A 20,328-nucleotide genomic window follows, 5' to 3' on the forward strand; every position below is an offset into this window, starting at 1 on the left:
CGCCCCAAACAGTTACAGTAGTAGAACTGAAGGTCGCTGGTCCCGGGTCGCTCTAACCAATCAGAGTAACAAGGAAGGAGTTTGAGAAGTGGTGAGGATTGCGACAGAGACAGGAAGTACGGCCTGGGTGGGCAGGCGGCGCCAGTGGACGGGCCAACACGGGACGGCCGCCAGCCTTTGGGGTGTGAGACACCCATGTCTGTGGGGCGGGCTGAGACGACGCGTGCCTGTGCTCTGGCCGCCGCTGGCTCCTGGGACACGGCGGGGCCGCTGGTCCCACACGTGCGCTCCACGTGGCCTTCAGCGCGTGCACCGGGCAGCGTCTGCGGCTCTCCACGCACCCCACCTTGGCTGTGCGCGGGCCCCAGAGTCATGCTTTCGTCAGATTTGGGGAGTTTGGGCCTTTCTTTCTCTCCTTCCTCTCTTTCTTTTCCTTGCTTTTCTTTCCTTTCTTTCTTTCTTCTAAGATCTTATTTGACAGAGCTCAAGCAGGGGGAGTGGCAGGCAGAGAGAGGGAGGGAGAAACAGACTCCCCGCTGAACAGGGAGCCTGACGCGGGGTTCGATCCTGGGACCCTGGGATCGTGACCTGAGCCGAAGGCACATGCCCAACGACTGAGCCCCGCAGACGCCCCGGGGCCTTTTTTTTTTTTTTTTTTCTTAAAGATTTTTTTATGTATTTGACAGAGAGATCACAAGTAAGCTGAGCGGCAAACGGAGAGAGAAGCAGGTGCCCTGCTGAGCAGAGAGCCCAATGCGGGGCTCGATCCCAGGACCCTGGTATCATGACTGGAGCCCAATGCAGAGGCTTAACCCACTGAGCCACCCAGGCGTGTCCCCTCCCCCCCTTTTTAGATATGCCCCCGGGGCCTTTATTTCTTCTGAAGCCTTTTTGGTTCCCTGTGTCCGGGCGGCCCCCTTACCTGTGTGGTCTGCTCGCTGACGCCCCGCTGGTCTCCTGAGCTCAGTTCACTTTTCTTTCTCTCTTTAAGTGTTATCTGGAACTGAGTAGTTTGTATTTATTTTTGGCTTCATCGGTTTCTGTCCGGAGCCGCATCTGCCCTGCCCGCCCCCCCACCCCCAACTTGGGCTGTGTCCTCAGGCTGCCCCAGAGTCGTGGCGGCCCGCGGACTCGGTTTCTCTGAACTTCTCTTCCCTGAGTGTGGGTTACATTTCCTGGTTTCTTCGAAAGGCTCGGAATTTGTCGTTGAATACGCTGTATTTCAGTTAATACGTCGTAGCAGCTCTGGTTTCAGGGTGTTGTTTTCTCCTTGAGAGTAGTGACGGTGATGGTTTCCCTTGGTCATAGCCTTGGCCTGGCTCTGCAGGCTGTCCCGCACCTGCCGGTGGCTCCGCGCCCCGGGCTGCTTGCTCTGGCTCTCGGGGGCTCCCGGGCACGGCCGGCGCGGCCTCCGCTGTCTGCACACAGGCGTGTGTGGGCTCAGGGAGCCCCGCCTGTGGGCCGTGCCGGGGCCTGCCCTGCTCCGGGTCCCGGGCCTCGTGGACGCCTGCATTCGTATCTGGGCCCTGTCGCTGCAGGGATGTGGGGCGGAGGTCCCCTGGCCCTGGGCCCACAGGGGGCCACAGTCGGTGCTGGGGGGACCGCCGATTGCCGGATCCCCTCTCTGAAGGGCACGGGCGCCATCCCGCAGGGAGCTGCAGGTTTTGGCGGCGTCTCCGCCCTGCTCCAAGCAGCTGTGGGCAGGTTGAGGGCGGGTGCAGCCTGGAGAGGACGGCCGGCTTGGGTGGGCGCCCTGGCTGCGCTCCGCAGTTTGTCGGAAGCCCGCGGTCACGTTTTGGAGGGCTGCCGTGATGGTCGAGTGTTTCATCCCGCACGGTAGCTGCTTTTCAGGACGGAGCGGGCCGACCTCCCGTGCGCGTGCCAGGGCCTCCCGGGTACACCGCTGATGCCGTGTGGAGAGTCGCCTGTCATGGGGCAGCCGGGAGAGGTCCAGGCAGCAGGAGTCTGGCCCTGGGAGGTGGCATCAGGGACGGGGCGCGCAGCTGGGAGCAGGGTCTGCGTGGGCTGCTTTCTCAAGACGAGCTCATCCCGCGTCCCTTTCAGACGTATCCCATGGGTGCACAGGTCCCGCCATGCGGGCCACCGTGCGGGGCTGTGGCTGGAAGTGGCCCAGAGGGAGGCCGCGGGGCTGTCGCACCCTCAGGCCGGGGACCCGCACGCCCAGCTGCAAAAACACCCATAGGTCAGCGTCCGTCAGAGCCGGTGAGGGCAGGTCAGCTAGCGCGGAAAGGAAGCCGGACCGTGGGCACGCGGGGTTTGTCGTCGGACATTCTCTTTTCCTGGGCGTGTGTTGGGAAATTGTCCTAACGAAAGGGCAGGGAGAGGAAGCAGGCTCAGACAGACAGTTGCTCTGGGGGGAGAACAAGGCGGGAAGCAGCGCCAGATGGGAGTGTGCGGGGGAGATGCGCCGCGACTGTGATCCCGTCCCAAGGGCTATCGTAGGTGTGCGCTGCCTGGAAATACCTCACTTTCAGGGGGTGGGGTCCCCCACCTCATGCTTTGCTGAGCCACATGGAGATTGGATCGCAGGGATGGGACACCGATTGTCCCCAGCTAAGTGATGGTGTTTCTGGATCTCTGCCGGAAGGTCTGAACTTCATGGCGTTGTCAGCGAGCAGACTGTATAACGGTCAGTCCGACAGGGATGAGGGAAGTCACGGGCTGGACGGCGGGCGCCTGACGCCTATGTCCCCCCATGTTGCAGTCGGGGCGGTGCCGGTCCTCTCCAGAGACACCGCGTCGGGGAAGAAGGGCCGCCTGAGCCAGGTGAAGACCCCGCACAACCCGCTGGATTCCAGTGGCCCACTGATGAAGAAGGGGAAGCGGAGGGAGGGCCCCAAGACCAAGAAGCCAACCTCGTTGAAGAAGGTACGTGGGGGTGGCCGGTGCTCGGAGACCCGACTCTGCCGGGTCTGTGTCCCGTCTTCCAGTTTGTGGTGTTTTTGGATCTGATGTTCACTCTGCTGGAATGTGCGCTCTTGGGATGTGTGTGTGGTTCTCTGGCAACGATCCCCCTCCCTGCGTGGGGCGGCGGAGGGTGCGGAGCAGGGTGCCTCCGCTCCTGGAGATGGCTCCTTTTCTTGTAACGCTCGGCAGGTGTTGCGGACAGAGAACCAGGAACGGGGGCTACTGCCCGCACCCTCCCGGGGTGATCTGGCTGGTTTGCAGATTCTGGAATACGGGTTCTGTTGGGGCTGTTGCGGCTGGTGCTGTCTGGCCCGGGTTCTGCGTGCCCGGTTCTGCACATCTGGGGAAGGTGGGCCCGGCCCCTGGGGACGGAGGGCATGTCGCTGCCGTGAGGGCGCAGGAAGGCACCGTGCCCGCCCACTGAGGTGGGGTGGCTTGTTTAGCAGAAGGGCTTATTTGTAAGGACAAGTATTTAGGTGTTTTAATCGCTTGTGTCTTCTTAAAGATTATTTTGAAAGAACGGCAGGAGAGAAAGCAGCAGCGTCTCCAAGAAAACACTGGGAGCCCCGCTCCCGCCAGTGACGCCGCGCTGGATGGCGAGAGCGGTGGTGATGATGGGGCCCCGGAGCAGGCTGCCCCCCCAGGTACCGACGTCCCGGGGGGCCGTGCACCGCGCCAGTGCAGGGCGGCAGCCGTCTGGGTGCGCCTGGCCGGCCAGACGGTGTTCCATGGGCCGGAAGCGCTCCTGGCCCCCTGCGCCCTCTTGGGGGGCGGGCCGAGGGACAGGGGCGAGGCCCCCAAGGGTGTGTGTGTGGCGTCGGATGCTCCCCATGAGAACGAACAGCGCGAACGGTGAGCCGCCTGCCCGGCAGCAGGAAGGTCATGGGGTCGCAGGGGGCACGTGTCAGTAAGCCCCTTACTGAACTGTGCCTTCAGAACAGCCCATAGGGTGTGAGTGCGTGGCTGGAGTGCTTGTCACCTTTGTCCTTCTGGGCTGCCCTGGAGCCGCCGCCCTGTGAACTGCGCTCGGGCCTTCCGGGCCCTCGGCCTCTGCCCAGCGTGGCCCGGGCTGTGCGCTGACTCGCTTCTCTGTGACGTTGCAGAGGGGTCCGACGTATCGTCTTTCTCTGCGCCCGCGCTGGAGGGCGAGCCGGAAGGGCCGCCGAGCGCTGAGCTCCAGAAGGAGGTGGAGGGCTGCCACCTGGTCCCCAGCGGCACAGGCGGCCCCAAGATCCACAGCAGGAGGTTCCGGGAGTGAGTGGCCGCGGGCCCCGGGGCGGGCTGGGCTCACTCTGGTGTCGAGTGTGGGGCTGTGGCACCCCAAAGTCCTCAGGCCACCGGGCCGCGCCCAGGCTCTCCTCCTCTCAGAACCCACAGTAGGGCTGCCCGTGCCGTTTCTGCGAGGTCCTTGTACTCACGTGCTGTCACAGCGGGCCAGGTGGAGAGGGGACGCCTCCCTTCTGCGGCCTGGCATCTCTGGGGACATCGGCGGGAGCGCCGCCTGCTTCCGGGGCGCGCTCCGGCTATGGCTCTCTGTGGCCAGCATTGCCCGGGGGCCCGGGCCAGGTAGAAGGAGGCTGTGCCCCTCGTGGTTGGGAGCCGGGAGGAGGTGCGGTCCGCCGGCCGGGGGCCCCGGTTCGGCGCGGGCTGCTCCCCGTGGGGACCCCCGACAGCCACTGCCAGCAGGCATGTCCCACAGTTACTGCAGCCAGATGCTGAGCAAGGAGGTGGACGCCTGCGTCACGGAGCTGCTGAAGGAGCTGGTGCGCTTCCAAGACCGCACGTACCAGAAGGACCCGGTCAAGGCGAAGACCAAACGCCGGCTCGTGCTGGGGCTGCGGGAGGTGCTCAAGCATCTGAGGCTCAGGAAGCTTAAGTGCGTCATCATCTCCCCCAACTGCGAGAAGATCCAGTCGAAAGGTAAGGCGTGCCGGGCGGGCTCTCGCTCCTGCCACCGAGGCCCGTGTCTGCCGCTCACCTGGCCGCCCGGTGGCCGCTCTCCAACGCAGCCGGGCCCGGGCCGTTCCGGCTGGCGGTTTGGCCGGCCCGTCAGGCCTCCGGGGAGGTGGGGGGCCCCCGCGGCTCCCGCTATGGGGCTGCTGTGACCGGCTGCGCAGCAGTCCAGCTGGCGTGTCCCTGCTCGGTGCGGGAGCACAGGCGGCTTGTCCCGGGGCTCGCCTGTCTCACCGGCCGCGGCAGGTTGGCTCTGTTTTGTGGGATGCAGTGGGCTGGGCTAGATAACAGACAGACATGGGCTGTGCGTTGGGGGGACGGGTCGTGGGGAACCTGTGTCCTGTGTCTTTGTCCGCTGAGGGCCAAGGGGAGCCTTCGGAGCACGTGCCTGTCGCCTGCGTGGGTCAGGTCACCTCGCAGAGAGCCGGTCTGGCTCCTACACGGAGCTTCTCTGGCTGCCATAGCCGTTCCGCAGCCGGAGACGGGAGGTTTCCTGCCTTGTGTCGGGTCCCTGGAGCCCGAGAGCAGCGGCTCGGGGCAGGCCCTGACCCCAGAATGGGACAGCAGGGGACTTTGGGCTCCTGTCCTGTGGGTGTGTGGTCGCTGCACCCCATCCTTGGGTCCCCTCACAGCGCTGAGCTTGAACACGAGTCCTCCCCCTCCCTCCCGGCCGGTGGCCTGAGCCTCCCCCGAGATTGTTGGTGCCTGGGACGTTCCGCAGCTTTGCCTGGGCTCCTCGAGGCTCTTTGCACTCCCCCGTGGCTGTCCTCGGGGACGGCACCCCGGCTCCTGCCGGGCAGCGGCCTGGGCTGATGCTTGCAGGAGTGTGGGTCTGGGGCTGGCGAGAAGGCAGGTGCGAGCGCGCGTCTGGCCGATGGGGCTTGGAGCCTGGTCCCCCTGTACCACCGGCTCTCCATCCTCCTTCCTCTTCTGGAAGTAGGTGGGCGCTGCCCGTGCCTGGGGCTCTCCGAGAAGCAGGGTGGGCGGCGCGCCGGGTTCCTGCGCCGCTGTCCTCTTGGTCGTCCCTTGGCCCTGTCTGCTGCCGGCATCCACTGAATGGCAGCGGGGTTCCCCGTTCCTCTTTCTCCTGACTTCCGGGAGCTGTTTCTGTGGTCCTGAAGTCTCCGTGCTTGTTGCCACCCTGCTGCTGCGGGGCCGATCAGTACCCTGAGCTGCATGCAGAGAGGATGTAGGGGTGCGCCCCCCCCACCCTGAGTTCCTCTCTTGCCGCTGCTTGGCTGTTTGGGTCTCAGGCCGCAGGCTTGTGCGGACGGCCACTGGCTGTCATCGTCTGCTCGTCCTCAGCCGGTGTGGCTGGCGCACAGAGGCCGGGAACCGCATCGCAGGGCTGTGCTTGCCCACCTAGTGCGCGCCAGCATCACCCCGACTCCCTGCCAGAGCGAGGCCACTGGACCCCAGAGATGTGGTTCTAGCATGTTCTTCAGTGATGCTGCTGCTCCGGGGCCACGCTAGGCTGGCTGGCTGGGCCGCTGCTGTGCTGGGGAGCCCCCCCAAGGGGATGTCTTGATGCCCCCGGGCGAGACGCTCAGCCTAGTGCGGGGCCGCGGCCTCCACCCTGCCTCTGTCCTCAAATCCCGCCTAGAAGCCGGGGCTTGGCCTTGCCCAGGTGAGCCGGTGTGCCCGCCAACCGCCCTTACCTCCTCTGAACCTCTCCCGTGCGGAAGGTGCCCGCACTGCACGTGGCCGCCGGGCCCCGGGGAATTGGAACGAGGCCGTAGAGGGCGGGCTGTGGGCTCCCCCCACTCGCCCTGCCGTCGGGTCGGCGGGCTCAGCCTCTGCTGGCGCTCCAGCTTCCTTCTCTTGAATGCGCTTGTGACTTGTGTCTGTAACAAGCACACCGAGAGACGGGCGTGTGTGTGCGGTGGGCACTGCTCGGTGCTTTTCCCCGACCCGGGCAGGGGTGAGCCTGGGCAGCAGGGAGCTGCTCGCTGGCACGTCCAGGTCCGCTGTTGGCTGTCCGTGCCCGCACACTTCTGCTTTGAGGCTGAGGGAACTTGTCACTACGTCCTGTACGTGTCTTTGCAAGGAAAAGGTAGCCGACGGTTTGCAGTGTTTCACAGGGAGGACTCAGCGTCCCAGCCTTGAGCCGTGTGGAAGGACTGTGTCTGTGCAGGCGGCGTTTCGTCTGGGAATTCTGAAGCTCAGTTTTCCATGGTGCTTGTTTTGAGCGCTTTGCTTGTTCTAAGTTGTGTCGTCCGAATCCTGGAACTGGGCCCGCGGGGATGCTTGCGGCTCTCACTGAGACATGGGCTGGGTGCCGGGCAGGGCAGAACCATCTAGACTTGCCGCTGTGTCGGACAGACAGGTGCAGCCGGCCAGTCTCTCCCAGGGGAGTCCCACGGAGGCACACGTGCGGTGTCGTCTGCAGGGACCTGACCGGCAGAGGAGGCGCTTGGCGTGAACCTCCTCATTCCCGCCCTGTTGTCCCTCTTACCAGTTAGCGTGGCGGGTGCCCTCCGGAAACCCCAGTCCTGGCACCAGCCAGGGGCCACCTAGAAGGGAGGCCTTTGACGGGCCGGCAGCTGCTCAGACAGCGTTTGTGATGGGCCCCGGGGATGGGGGACACGAGGCAGAGTGCGACCGCGTGGCTGGCACCCAGGGCCACGGGAGTGTCTGGTGGGCGGTGGGGAAGGACCGTAGCTCTAGGTGAGGAAGGCGTGCCTCTCCTCGGCCCGCTCCCCTCGTGCTCTGCCTGCTGGCTGGGGACACAGGCCTTCAGCCGGGAACAGAGGCCTTCGTTGAGTGTCTCTGTCCGCAGAGCTTGCTTCCTCCTCTCTGTCCTCAGTTTTTAGGTGGGTCTGGGCCAGGGCCTGGGCAGAGCTGAGGGACACGGGGCCTGAGTGTGAGTCTCCGAGCAAACCGGCCACCGCGACGCCCCAGTTCCCGGAGCAGCAGGATGTGCTTTTGTTTTCTCGTGAAGGAAAGTTGGATGCTGAAACTGGTGCCAGGTGACGAGCCATGGCAGACATTTTCTTCTGCGACAGATGTCGCGGGCCCCGTCTGTGAGTCCGTGCACCTGCCAATTCGCTGGGGCAGTGCCATGCCATGAGCCAGGTGCTGAGTTCCCCTTAAAGGAGTCAGCCCCCCAGATGCCTGCAGCCCCCCAGAGGCAAGCGGCATTGCCCCATCTGATGGGTCCTTGGTCATCAGGGTGTGACTGTGAGAGAGACGGAGACCTGGTGTCCTGGCACTGGGGGCCCCGTGCATGTAGCCGTGGGTCTGGGGGCCCAGCTGGGGGCACCCACGGCACGGACAGCCCCTGGGTCTTTCCAGGCATCTGCAGCTGAGAACAGCGACTCACCTTGCTTGCTGTCCTTCCTACTTGTGGGAGCGTCTCTGGGGGTCCCGCCGTGCTCGCGAGGCCCGGTGCGGCCACGGGATCTGTGGGTCACGCCGCCGCCGCTTGCCCGAGGCCATCGCTGCGCCCCCAGTGGCTGTGCCTGGTGCTCGGCCCGGCTCCAGGCGGCGTGGGCGTTGGGCCCCCATTTGTCTTGGGGAGGGGACGGCGAGCAGTTGCTTTCTTGTTGAAGAGCTTGGGGGTTTCAGTAAATTGATGGTTCATGTTCTTTGCCCATTTGTGTTTTGGGTTTGCCGATCTTTTCAATAGTGACACGTGCCTTTTTATATAGTAAGTCGGTCCTCTGGGCGAGAGTGGTGGATGTTGTTCTGGTTTGTTCTTGCCTGTTTTTTTAAACGTTTTTTGGCCGTGCAGAGATTTTGGGTGTTGTTATACTGAGGCTTTTTGTTTAATGTTTTCATTTCATTTAGATTTTATGCCATCGTCCAACTTAATGCTCTACTAGGTTTTTAAATATTGGTTTTTCTGGTCCTTCCACGTTTCTGTTTTTGTTTGTGTCAGTATTTCTGTATTTATTCTCAGCGGGATCTTTCCAGAGGCCGACCCCATGGCCCTTTCCCCTCCGCCTCCCAGCGCTCCCCCTGCTGGGGCGCCTGTGCCCCACACCACCAGGTCACCGCCGGGGGCCCGCTTTGCACCCGCCCTCGTGCTCTCGGACCTGGATATGTGGGCCTCATCATATTCTTTATTCTTCACAGAAAATCCCTGTTGTAGGAAGAGTATTTCAGGGTTTTAGGTTGACACAGAATTGGTCTGCTGTCCTTGGGATGAGTGTGGCCGAGGGCACAGGTGCCTTCCTGTCACTGTTCTGTTGTGTTTCCGAGTGCCTTGAAGCCGCTCTGTGCATCTTCTGTGCTGGGCGAGCGGTCTGGTCCGTCCGCGGTGACCTCCGCACCTGCGTGACTTACACACACACACACACATGCGTGTGCACGCACACCGCTCTTGTAAGATTCGGGACTGCTGGGCCCCCCCTTGTGGCGGCGGGCACGTCACCCACACACACAGACCCCCTTGCCCTTCTCGGCGTGTGCCCCCCCCACCCCCCGCGTGTCTCCCTGTGCCCGGACCCTGCAGAGCGGGTGGTGGAGGGCGGGGAGTCGGCCGCTGGGCCCTGGCGTGTAGTGTCCTTGGTGACCTTTCCATGCCCCAGGGTCCCATCCGTGGGGGCGCAGCCTTTCCCTTGGGGGGTTCTGTGCACACCCAGGTGCTCCTGCTCCCAGGCAGTTAGCCGGGGCCTGGTGCACAGTGCGGGTTCTGCATATTCCCTGGGAGCCATCCTATCCTTTGCAGCAAATGGCCCCGTAGTTGCTCCATGACCGAAGTAGAGCTCTTCCCGTAGGGTTTTTGTGCTTGGTTTGTGGCTCACACCTTGGAATAGTCCTGATAACTCCCCGGAGGTGTTATGTAAACGAAGTGACCTTGGGAGGCAGGGGCTGGCTGCCCGGAGGGTCAGCCAAGTAATTGGGGACCCAGCCAGAGCTTGGTCCCCTCCCCAGCCTTGGCTTCCAGGGAGGGGAGGGGCTGGAGGTGGAGTCTGCCAGCGGCCTGTGCGGCAACCTGCCCTGTTGTGGGGCGCCTGCTGGTGGGTGCGCGGGCACCTTCCCCGCCCCCGCCCCCACCCAGTGCCCGCTGCTCTGGCTGGGCTGGCAGTTCCGGGTCCCGGCCGCAAAGGACTGGGCAGACATGGGGCCGTGCTTCCCTGCGTTGCGTCCCGGGAGCCTCTAGCGAATGGAAGGCGTGGGGAAGATTGCATGGGAGGCGGCAGCGCACAGCCCTCTGGTCGGAGCTCAGGTGTCACTGAGTCTCGGGGCGCCTGACGTGGAGATGGGGAGGCCTGGCCCCTGCCGGCGTCTGAGGTTTGCTGGCTGTTCTGTGTGCCCATCCCCATGTTGGGATCGGGAGCGGGGACCCTGCTAGAAGGCAAAGATCTCCCTTCCCCGGTGTTTTCTTGGGGGAGGACGCGTGTGCGTCTGTTCGGAGCGCGCACGGCCCGGCTGGGAGGAGCGCTGCGCTTGCTGGGATGGCCTTGACCCGGGGCAGGCGGGGCCCACGGGGGTGTCGCCCTGTGGAGGTGGACTCCCTCTGTGGCCAGCACCACGCCAGGCTGCGTGTGATGCATCTCCCGGTCACGGCACTGTCCCTGACCAGGTGGGCTGGACGACACGCTGCACACCATCATCGACTACGCCTGCGAGCAGAACATCCCCTTCGTGTTTGCGCTCAACCGCAAAGCCCTGGGGCGCAGTCTGAACAAGGCCGTGCCCGTGAGCGTGGTGGGCATCTTCAGCTACGACGGGGCCCAGGTGAGCCTGGGGGCGGGAGCTGTGGGCGCGCGTGCAGTGTCCCCCGCAGGGCACGTGCCGGGCCACTGTGCTTGCCGCTGGCAGGCAGCACCCTTGCCGGGGATCCCCCTGCTTCACCCCTGCTCCCCGGTGGGTGGAGACCCCGTCCTCGGGTTCAGGGGTGTCATCCGTGTGCTCCCTTCTGCCCCAGGACCAGTTCCACAGGATGGTCGAGCTGACGATGGCCGCCCGGCAGGCGTACAAGACCATGCTGGAGAGCGTGCGCCAGGAGCTGGCTGGGGAGCCTGGCCCCCCGGCCCCCGGTGGCTCGGCGCAGGACAGCCCCCCGGCTCCCGTGGCCGGGAGAGAAGAGCCGCGCTACAGTGAGTGCTGGGCGGGGCAGGGATGCTGCGTGTCCTCGGGCTCTGCATCCCCCCTGGAGTGGCAGGTGGCCGCAGAAGGCCGGGTCGGTCCCAGCTGGACTGATCTCAGGTCACATGGTGCTTGCAGAGCGTGGCCTTGAACCCCGTGGGGTCCCTGGCGGGAGGCTCTCAGACACGAACAGCGGGGGTGACGGGGGCGGGGCGGGGAGGTCCTCCCCAGGCTCCTGCAGGGACCTGAGCCCCCCCGGCAGCCGCGACGGCCCCAGCTGTCCCTGCGTGTCGCTCAGCTGTGCCCCTTTGTCGTTCGCAGTGGAGATCTGGAGGCGACGCCTGGAGGCGTACAGTCGCTGCGCGCTGGAGTTGGAGGCTTCAACCTCGCAGATGCTGAACCTGAGTTTGTAGCGCGTTGTTGTGTGTGTTGCGTGCGGTAAGGAAGGGGGCCCTGAGAGACTCGGGGGCCCCCCTCTTCTCAGGTCTCCGCAGACCTGCTGTGCTGTGTGGCTGAGTTGGGAGGTGAATCCAGGAGGCGTGTCCTGGGCCCCCGGGCGTGCTGGGGGAGCCTTGCCCGAGAGCCCCGAGAGCCCCGAGAGGCAGCTTTGGGTCTGAGCTATGGAGTCTGGGAACGGCTGGAAGGCCTGGCGCCCCGAGTTCTCTGCTGCGAAGAAACCCCCCACTCCCCACAGAAGTGCTGAGCCGTGTCTGTGTGGGGGGGGGCGCTGTGGGCCAGGTGTGGGCTTGGGGGCAGCTCTCTCAGGACCTGGGTTTTTGGCTGGAAGATGTGGGGATACTTAGAGGGTCTGCTAAAATGAGCCTCGAGGAACATCAGTTCTCTAACCTGTGACCTTTTGACATGAATTTTTCCTTTTTGCTTTTATTTTTCAAAGAAGCAATGTATATTGAAGTTTCGGGATTTGTTTCGCTGATCTACAGATTTTTTTTTTTTGTAAACGAATGTATTCTGAATGTGGTTTCTATCTTGGAGGCCAGCGGGTAGAAGTTTGCATTCATATTTTGCCGTAGTTAAGAGGGCTTATTTATTTTGAATAAAGAGCGATGATTTGATCAGCTCGTCTTAGGCTTGTGGGCACGTCCTGAGTCTGGGGGCGGCCCCTCAGGCACTTGTTTAAGGGGAAGAGATTTGCTGGGGGTTGGGCGCTGCCTCAGCCGCATGCGCTCTGGTGCCATGATGGGGAAGGGGCAGGACAGAGCTTTGCCACCTGGCGTGCATGGGGCGAGCCGTGGGGCGTGTTGGCCTTGAGCGCACTGTTAGGGGGCCTCGGTGGCGTCAGGTGTCGTTTGAGAGGTGAGCGGCCCGCAGGGCCCGCAGTGGAGTGAGGACAGGGCGGGCCGTGTGGCCGGGGCGGTGCCCCCGTGCCAGCCTCACGTGCCTGCTTCTTGGAGCTGTTGCGGGAGTCGTGTGACGCCACAGCTTCTCCACAAGGGGCAGGGCTCTCTCGCCTTCCTGTGCCAGCAGGTGCCTCGTCCCTGGCGGGAGGTTTGGGAGAGTTGACAGGAGAGGGAAAGTCCTCAAGTTCCTCTACAAGGGGAGCGGGACGTTTTGAACTGGCAGCAGGGCCGTGGGTGCGCACGGAGCCCAGCGGGGCGGTGTGACTGCCGTGTCGGCGCCGCATGGTGTTCCTTGGGGGACGGACTGCTGGGGTTGGCCGGCCACAGCGTTCCTCTGGTGGCAGAGGCTGCAGCTGCTGGGGACACACTGGCCTGTGCCCTCGGGGCCGCACCTCCCAAGCACGTGCTCCGCTCGCTGCGTTTACTCCTGTTTATTTTCTCAACAGTGCACACAACCCAAACTCCGAAGCTTGGGTCCCACCAGACCCCCATCCCCACCCCGCTAGGCTGGGGGCAGGCGTCTCATCGCGGTGTTGGCACGAGGCACTCCCCCCACCTCCAGACCTGGGGCAAGTCTCCCGGCCGCCGAGAGCTGCCTCCGAAGGGCCCAGGCCTCTGAGCCCGTCCCGCGGGAGCCCTGACGTGCGCACCTTGCTGAGTGGACGGTGCCCTGCGTGCGGGCCCGGGAGCCAGGGCGGGCGGACAGACCCCGCTGCAAGCCAGTGGAGACAGGCGCACTCTCAGAGGTCCTCCGAATTGGGGGGCGGGGGGTCCGGACACAGGCTGTAATCGTCCGTCTGCGGGGGTTGCAGGGAGGTTCTGGGAGGGGAGGACTGGCTGCGGGTTACCATCATTCCATCAGCAGAAGGTGACCAGGGTCTGGGCTGCGCAGCGTCAGGCCTTCGGGTCCCACACAGGGTGTAGCCCCGTCAGCAGAGGCTCCCCCGTGGCTCCGGCACGGGGCACGCCAGCTCGGGGCACGCCAGCTCAGGGCACGCACAGAACACGCTCGGAGCCGCGCGTCAAAGCCCGCGGAGCCCTCAGTGCCCGGAGCTCCTGGGGGGAGAGGGGGGTACCTCCTGTCACTCGAGGTGTCAGGCCAGTTCCTGCCACTGGTCTCGCTGGGCCTGTCCCTGGCACGTGGGAGCTCAGGGAGGGTGGGAGCGGCGGCAGGCGGGGGACGGGGCTGCCGTGTGGGTGGGGAGGAGCAGCCGGGGAGCACAGCAGCGGCGTTTCTGGAAGAGGAGCCTTCATGCGCGCCGCTGCCTGGCATCGAATCTGCAGCTTAACGGTCCTGGTGTCCCGGGTCCGCCAGACAGGCTCTCCTGTCCCCTGCGAGCACCTAAGTCGTTAATGTTTTGGCTGTCGTCTTGGCGGTTGAGGTGAGCCCCATCTCAGCAGGCCAGGTGACAGCTCCCTGTCCTGGGGCCTCTCCGGGGGGCGGCGTGGCAAGGGACAGCAGGCTCGGCTGAGGTCTATAAGTTGTCCTTGTCACAGCTTTCCTGAAAGAACAATGCCGCCCCCTTTGAATTTCTGGCAGAACAGAGGCCCTCCCCCGCAGACACAGGAGGTGGCCTTTGGGGAGGGTGTCCTGAGTGAGCTGAGCTCGAAGGGATCAGTCAGAGGCCCTGAGCCTGTGTCGGCAACAAAGAGAGGCTGTAGGCGGCCACTGCGGCCAGGATGGCGGAAGGCCTGCCATGGACTCCGGGGCGCCTGCCCGGTGACTCCCGGGCCTGGGGGCCGCCTGTCCTGCCGCCCCTGGGTGCCTGGACGGGACTCCCTGCGGGCTCAGTGAGAGCCTGTGGCCCTGCTGGCACACGTGCCCCCAGCTGGAGTCTCCGTGAGGCCCTCCTCGCCCAGCTGTGCTGTGCTCCCTGGGGATCTGCCTGGAGCTCAGAGCCCGAAGGTTCCTGAAGGCAGAACGGCTCTGTGGGCCAAGTCCCAAGGCGGCCAACGCCCTGCCGGCCCCTGCCCGCCGTCAGCGCGGCCACATACCCATGCCTTCCTCCAGCTCTGCATCACGCGGTCATGCTCCCCGGCCACAGCCCTCCAGGCGGCGAGCTCTCTGGTCCACTGCTCCTGGTGGGGCGCCTCTGCAAGACAAGGGGGGGACGGTGCCAGGTGTCAGCCTTGCCGGCCCTGGTGGCATCTGGGTCCATACTGTCCGCTGAGGCCGTTCCCACGGCCAGGTTTTGGGCGAGGCGTTCACGCCTCCAAGCCTGCCTTCCTGGCTGTGGGGGCTTCCTCAGGCCACCGGCCCCAGGAGTGGCTGGTCCCCACGGTCACACCAGCCCCGTCCTTGTCTCGCTTGAATTTCCTCTGCAGGCAGGAGAGGGGCAAGCGCCCCTCGTCTCGGGGCTGGTGCCGCCTGTCCCGAGTGAGGCCGGGGAGTCCGCGACTCAGCAGGCTGGTCCCCTGGCGCGCTCGGCTGCTACTTGTTTGCGTGGCTGCCGCGGCAGCTTGAGCTGAGGGTTGGGAAGCCAGTTCCGCACGGCGCTGTCGGGGCAGCACGAGCCCGCGAGCCGCAGTTACCAGATTGCGTCCCTGATCAGGCCCGCAACCTGCTGCTAATTTCAGAAACGGCTGCCAGGGACCTGCGCCCCGAGACACAAAGCAGAACTCCTTCCTTGAGCAGAACTGGGCAGGGCTGGGGCGAGCACTCCAGAGGGGTCTTTGGGGGGTCCTTCACCCCAAGGGGGTCTGGAGGGACCTCCGGCTCCTGCCCTGCGAGGAGCCCTGCGTTCTCCAGGCCCCGCAGGTACACCTGCCGGAGGTCGGCGTTAGGTCCTGCTCTTCACGCTGGTGCGCTGGGTGACGGCGGGGCAGGGGTGTGGGGAGCAGGACCACCACGGGGCCCTCCAGACTGTGCTGCCCGTGCCGTTCTCGCGATTTCTGCAGAACGCCTCGTGGCTTGTGAGTCGGGTGTACGGGAGGAGTCCGAGTGTCCTGACGGTGGCAGGGCAGGGGGTACTTGACAGAAATGGGAGGACCAGGTTCTGGGCAGGACAAAAGCTTGCAGTTTTTTCTCCCCAAACTCTCACCAGGAGGATGGGGGCCTTTCCAGCATCTCTTAAGCATCGATGGAAATGCTTGAGGACGGACCAGAAACACGAGGGGAAGCACAAAACCTGGAAGCTGAAAGCGGAGGCAGCAGTGGGGACAGGGCAGACCCGGGAACGCTGAACCCTAGGCCAGTAGCGGGGGAGCAGGCACACCCTCCCTGATACGCTCGGCACCGGGACAGGCCTCCAAGGCTGGTTGGAAGCAGTGTGTGGCCCCGGGTCCCCTCCTTGCTCCACACCGTGCCAGGCGGTCCCACGTTTGGCAGGATAGTTCCAAAAAGAGCTCGGGACGTAAAGTGGCGCAGAGTGAGCATCTCTCGGAGGAAAGGAAAGGGCAGGCTTCCCAGTGCCGTGGGCCTGGCCAGGCCTGGAGACACCATGGCGTGAGTGTGGACCATGCAGATGGGGGTCTGGGAAGGCCACGCGCAGAGCCCGCGGAGACATGGGGCAAGCCTCCCGGGGCAGGGGAGACCTTTCGGGCCAGCACTGGGCACCCCGTCCGGTCCTCCGGGTGAAGCCGGAGCTGGAGCCTTGAGCTCTCAGAATGTGGCCTTCCCAGCACCGCCCCACGGAAACCCGGAGCGTGACGTGGCAGGCGTGTGCGTGCGGTGGGTGTGTGACTGGGGATGTGGATGCGGAGGGACACCACTCACCGTGTCTCATGATGGTGACGCGCACGCCGGAGGTCCTGTTGCCCGCGGAGGAGATGACGGAGCAGCGGTACTCGGTGCTCTCGCCCACAGCGTCCCGCAGCCAGCTGAGCGCGTGGGTCCTGCCGTCGCGCAGCGCGTGGGTGTGTGTGGGGACACACGTCTGCAGCTCCCGGCCGTTCTTCTCCCAGGTGAAGCGAATGTCCGCGGGACCTGGGGATGCAGACACGTCTGACCGGGCCCTGCCCCCGCCACCTGCGACCAAACGCTCCGCCTCTGTGGGGCCACCCCTGCGCTCCCCCACACTGAAGGGGGCGTCCAGCCACCCCAGGGGGCAGGAGGGGCGCCGGGCTGCTGAGCAAGACTGAAGCCATCTCTCTGCTGTCCTCTCCCCCGCACTCGTGCCAGGCGTGGGTGGCACCAGCAGCTGGGCGGGACGCCAGCCTGGATCCCGTCCTGCCTGAGAGTCCATTTCGAGAGGCAGGATTCCACCCAGCCACTCCCCCAAGCTGGGGACGACAGAAGCGGCGCTGTCGTGGAGGACGCGGGCAGAGGAAGGACACCGTCTGTGGCTGCAGTTCTCCGAGCCCGGCAGGAACCTGCAGCCCAGCGGCCGCACCCAGGACGCAAAGCTGCGGTGCGGGAGCAGGTGTGCGTGGCGCGGGGCGGTGTTGGCCACGGCCGGCTTGAGAAGGAAGAGCTCCAGGACTGCCTGCCCGCGGATTCCTGCCTGACTGGCCCCTTCCCCGTCGGGTCCCTCCGTCAGCGAGGCACCGCCTTCGATGTTCAGAGAGCCTTCTTTCTGAGGGAAAGTCAGACGTGACCAGACAGTTCCAGAATGAGCCCTGGGGCCGGGATGAGCGCGCGGACAGGCCGGGCTCGCAGAGCTGTGTCCGTGAGAAGTTGGAGACGAACGACCAGGGGTCACAGACCTGATGTGACGGCCACCTGTGTTGTCATTCGTGAGTCACGTTTGAGACTGTAACCCAGGAGAATGCCGCCGTGTCGCAGATGTTTAAGCATCGGTGTGTGTCCACGCGTGCACAGACGTGTGTAGACACCCAGAGAAAAGGCCTCCAAGAGGCCGTCGTGGGGGTGGCAGCTGCCGGTAGGTGGCGGATGGCTCGGACGCTTCGATCCCGCCCTTTACGCTTTTCTGGAGTCCCAGGCCCACAACAGCTAACACTGGTTTTGCCGTGAGAACAAGGCACTTTGAGGAAAGAAGCGTGCCGAGGCCATCAAGGAAATTCTGGAAGGCTTTTCTCAGAAGTGGTTCACACAGCAGCCACCTGACCACGTCGGCCGCGGGGACACAGTGGCTGCTCTTGTTTTCTGTGTGGGCTTCCCGGGACTTGAGTCCGTCGCTGTACCTTATTTTCCTGCAGTGTTCTGCTCTCCGTCGAGGACTCCATGCGCGTAGCTCCCGTGGCACACCCGTGCCTGCGCCCCTGCTGTGGCTGCTTGGCCGCCGCACGCCGGCCCGCCTGGCCACGGATGCAGGTCTGGACAGGGACTCCCGTGAGGCACCGTGATCGGGAAGTGAGGCGGTCTGTGTCTGTTCGCAAGAGCCCAGGTCCGCGTGCCCCTGACTGCCCCGTGGTGCCATGCACGGAGATCCGCCCAGGGCTGGAGCCACAGGATGCGTCGCAGGAGCTTCCAGAAGGTTCTCACGGCCAACTTGGACAAAGAACTGGGGTGGGTGGAGCTGGCGCCAATTCATCACCCTGAGCCAGGACCTGAAGGAGCGAAGCGCTCGGCTGTCCACACTGCGGGGGCCCGGGCTGAGCACAGGCTACGTGCCGCTTGGTCCTGTAAAGCTTCGTCGTCAAATCTTCAAGCGCGCACGTAGCCCCAGGAAAGCTTTGAAAACGTTAGAGGGTGGTTTCGTTGTACTTACTCTGTTCAAAGCTCTGCAGCTCCTTCCGGATGCAGGGAAGAACAAGGAGGCAAAGTGACCGTTAAACCCAGCAGCAGGGGCCGCACCCCGCCACTCGGGCCCACACAGCAGGCCGTACCCCCCTACCCCGGGGGCCTCGTGCAACCCCGCAGGGCCACACCCTCGTGCCCTGGGCATGCGGCATCTCTTCTGGGCCCTAGGACGGTTCCCCTGGCCTCGGGTTCCTGTACCTACCCCGGGGTCAACGGGGTGCAGGGGCCATTGGCTCCAACCTGCCCTCCAGCCCAGCCTGCGTGACAAAACCAGAACCTCTGAGAGCAGTGGCTTCTCCCCAGGGGAGGATGCCCGAGAGCCCCACGTCGGAGGGGAGTGTGATGGGGTCCACTCCAAGTTCTCGGGCCACATTTGTGGCAGGTGTCCCCACTTGGGTCCCCGTGCCTGCGGTCTACCCTGACCCTGGGGCCAGCCTGCCCCCGCGGCCTCCCAGCAGCTCCTGGCTGCACCCGGGGACGGTACTCACACCGGGACCCTGCTGGAGTGGGGGATCTTCACCACCCCGGTTCTGCCACCCTTCTTCCTCAGAGTGCCCCAAGTGCTCATGAAGCGGCCAGTGCCCTGTGCTCGGCTGAACAGTGGCCCTAGAATACGCAGGTCTTAATCCCTGGAGGTGTGTGTGGGTAACTAAACTCGCTTTCCAGACCCTGCCGTGCGGAGGGGAAGGGTGGGGGTCGCCGGCTCGGGTGCACAGCCTCACCCCAAGCCAGGTGCTTGGGCCCGATGACCACACACGAGGACAAGCCCAGCAGAAGGGAGCCCCAGCTTCAGCAAAAGCACCCCGCGAAACCCGCTAAGGATCGAGACCCCAGCAAGGAGACCGATCAGCCTTGCCAACCCATGGAGGGGTCTCAGCCCTCCTGGGAACCGAGCAGCTCGCGAGTCGGCTACCTCCACAGCCCAGCTGTGGCCTTTCTCGAGCCCCCGCCCTGAATCACGCCAGCACCGACGGCCACCACGGGCGCTCACAGGGTATTTCGGCCACGCACCTATGGCCCCCGCCGGGCCCAGGGGCTGCAGGGACTCTGGTGTCCAACGTCGCAGTTAAAACATGTAAGGCCATCAAAACCCCGCACAGCCAAGCGTCCCCTATGATACAGTGGTTCCGTTCTTAGCTTCAGAGGTGACATGGCCTAAATGAGCCGGAAGCACTGTCCCGTCGGATGCGGGGGCCCGTGGGGCACACAGCTTGGCTTTCCTTGGTAAGGAGAGCCCGGAGCTCCGGCCTGCGGGCGCAGAGGTGTGTGTGGTCTGCACGTGCAGGAACACGGACACGTACGGGTCCCTCGCTACCGTCTCCGTGCCCGTCTGTGCGCGCCCTAACACAACTACGGATGACCGCTTATCCGACTCCTGCCACGAGGGGCAGAGTCATCGTCCTTGAAGAGTCTGAACACGGCCCCATGCCGACTTTCATCCCTCCGGCCCAGGACCCCTTTCCTCGACTTGCCGGCGTCTTCCTGAGTGCAGACGCGTGTGCACGGCTAACCACGGGGCAGGCAGCAGCTCGGACGGCCCTGGAATGTGGACTCGCCCCTCTGCGTGCTCGGGCCTGGGAACGGAGGCGCGGCCGCTGAGCACAACCCGCTGCCCGCCTCGTGCCAAGAAGAGGAGACACCGGGGCGCGGTGTGCACACACGGACACACGCACACACCCGCCGGGCAGATCAGGAGATGGAGGGAAAAGGGCGAGCAGAGAAGCCCCGAAAATCACTGGGCGACGAGCCGCGCCTGTCACAGGCTGGCCACCTGGCCTGGGTCACGGCCCCAGGCTCTGTGAAGTGGTTCAAGAGGGACAGCCCTGTGGTGGCCCCGGGCCCGCGTCCAGAGCAGCAGCTTGGAAAGGCCTTAAGCTGTGGTACCATCCGCGACTCCCGAGACACTGTCCTTTAGAACACCACATACTTGGACCGCCGCTTGCACGGTGGGCCAGCCCTGGCTCGTGGCCAGGGCTTAGGGGAAGAGAAACCCAGATGTCCGTGTGGAGTCCCTGGCAGGCTGGCCTCAGGGCGAGGACTGCGAGGGCCTCCGCCTTCTGGGCTGCTGTGGCAACGGCGGTCTCCCGGTGAGGACGTGAGTGGCCCTGCGTTGGCGGAGTCCTCCCCCGAGGGCCGCTTCCTGGCTCTGCCTGAGCACTCGGGAGGGTTCTGGGGGGTGGGGTGGGGGCACTGGGATGTGGCCGCTCCCCTCCAGCGCTCGCCAGCGCCCACCTCTCAGTCACTGCTGCGCGGCGGGGCCGCCCTTCCGCAGGGCCATGGCACTCATGCCTGCCTCTGGGAGTCCCGCTGTGGTGCGTGTGCTCCGTGTGTGGGGTGTGTACCGAGCCCACTCTGGGCAAACGCGGGGCCCTCTCCCTTGGGTGGAACGGCACATGCGGGCTCCATGGGAAA

At 64.8% G+C, this 20,328-nt stretch overlaps 2 protein-coding genes across 6 annotated transcripts in view; one reads left to right on the top strand and one right to left on the bottom strand.

The window, feature by feature from the left end:
* SECISBP2 (SECIS binding protein 2) overlaps positions 1 to 11,990 on the top strand; it is a 46,426-nt gene extending 34,436 nt beyond the window's left edge. For both annotated transcript variants that reach the window (XM_046022040.1, XM_046022041.1), the window contains 7 exons: positions 2,726 to 2,889; positions 3,434 to 3,572; positions 4,032 to 4,182; positions 4,628 to 4,848; positions 10,412 to 10,566; positions 10,757 to 10,928; positions 11,239 to 11,990. In XM_046022040.1, the coding sequence (XP_045877996.1) occupies positions 2,726 to 2,889; positions 3,434 to 3,572; positions 4,032 to 4,182; positions 4,628 to 4,848; positions 10,412 to 10,566; positions 10,757 to 10,928; positions 11,239 to 11,330 (1,094 nt within the window). In that variant the 3' untranslated portion in view covers positions 11,331 to 11,990. The remainder of the gene's footprint in view (positions 1 to 2,725; positions 2,890 to 3,433; positions 3,573 to 4,031; positions 4,183 to 4,627; positions 4,849 to 10,411; positions 10,567 to 10,756; positions 10,929 to 11,238) is intronic.
* A 114-nt stretch (positions 11,991 to 12,104) lies between these two features.
* SEMA4D (semaphorin 4D) overlaps positions 12,105 to 20,328 on the bottom strand; it is a 60,923-nt gene continuing 52,699 nt past the window's right edge. For 3 of the 4 annotated variants that reach the window (XM_046022035.1, XM_046022036.1, XM_046022037.1), the window contains one exon: positions 14,385 to 16,200. In XM_046022035.1, coding sequence (XP_045877991.1) covers positions 15,056 to 16,200 — 1,145 coding nt within the window. In that variant the 3' untranslated portion in view covers positions 14,385 to 15,055. The other variant, XM_046022039.1, reaches the window with a different exon arrangement.

This window comes from Meles meles, chromosome 11, assembly GCF_922984935.1.
Source record: "Meles meles chromosome 11, mMelMel3.1 paternal haplotype, whole genome shotgun sequence".
Classification (NCBI taxonomy): Eukaryota; Metazoa; Chordata; class Mammalia; order Carnivora; family Mustelidae; genus Meles; species Meles meles.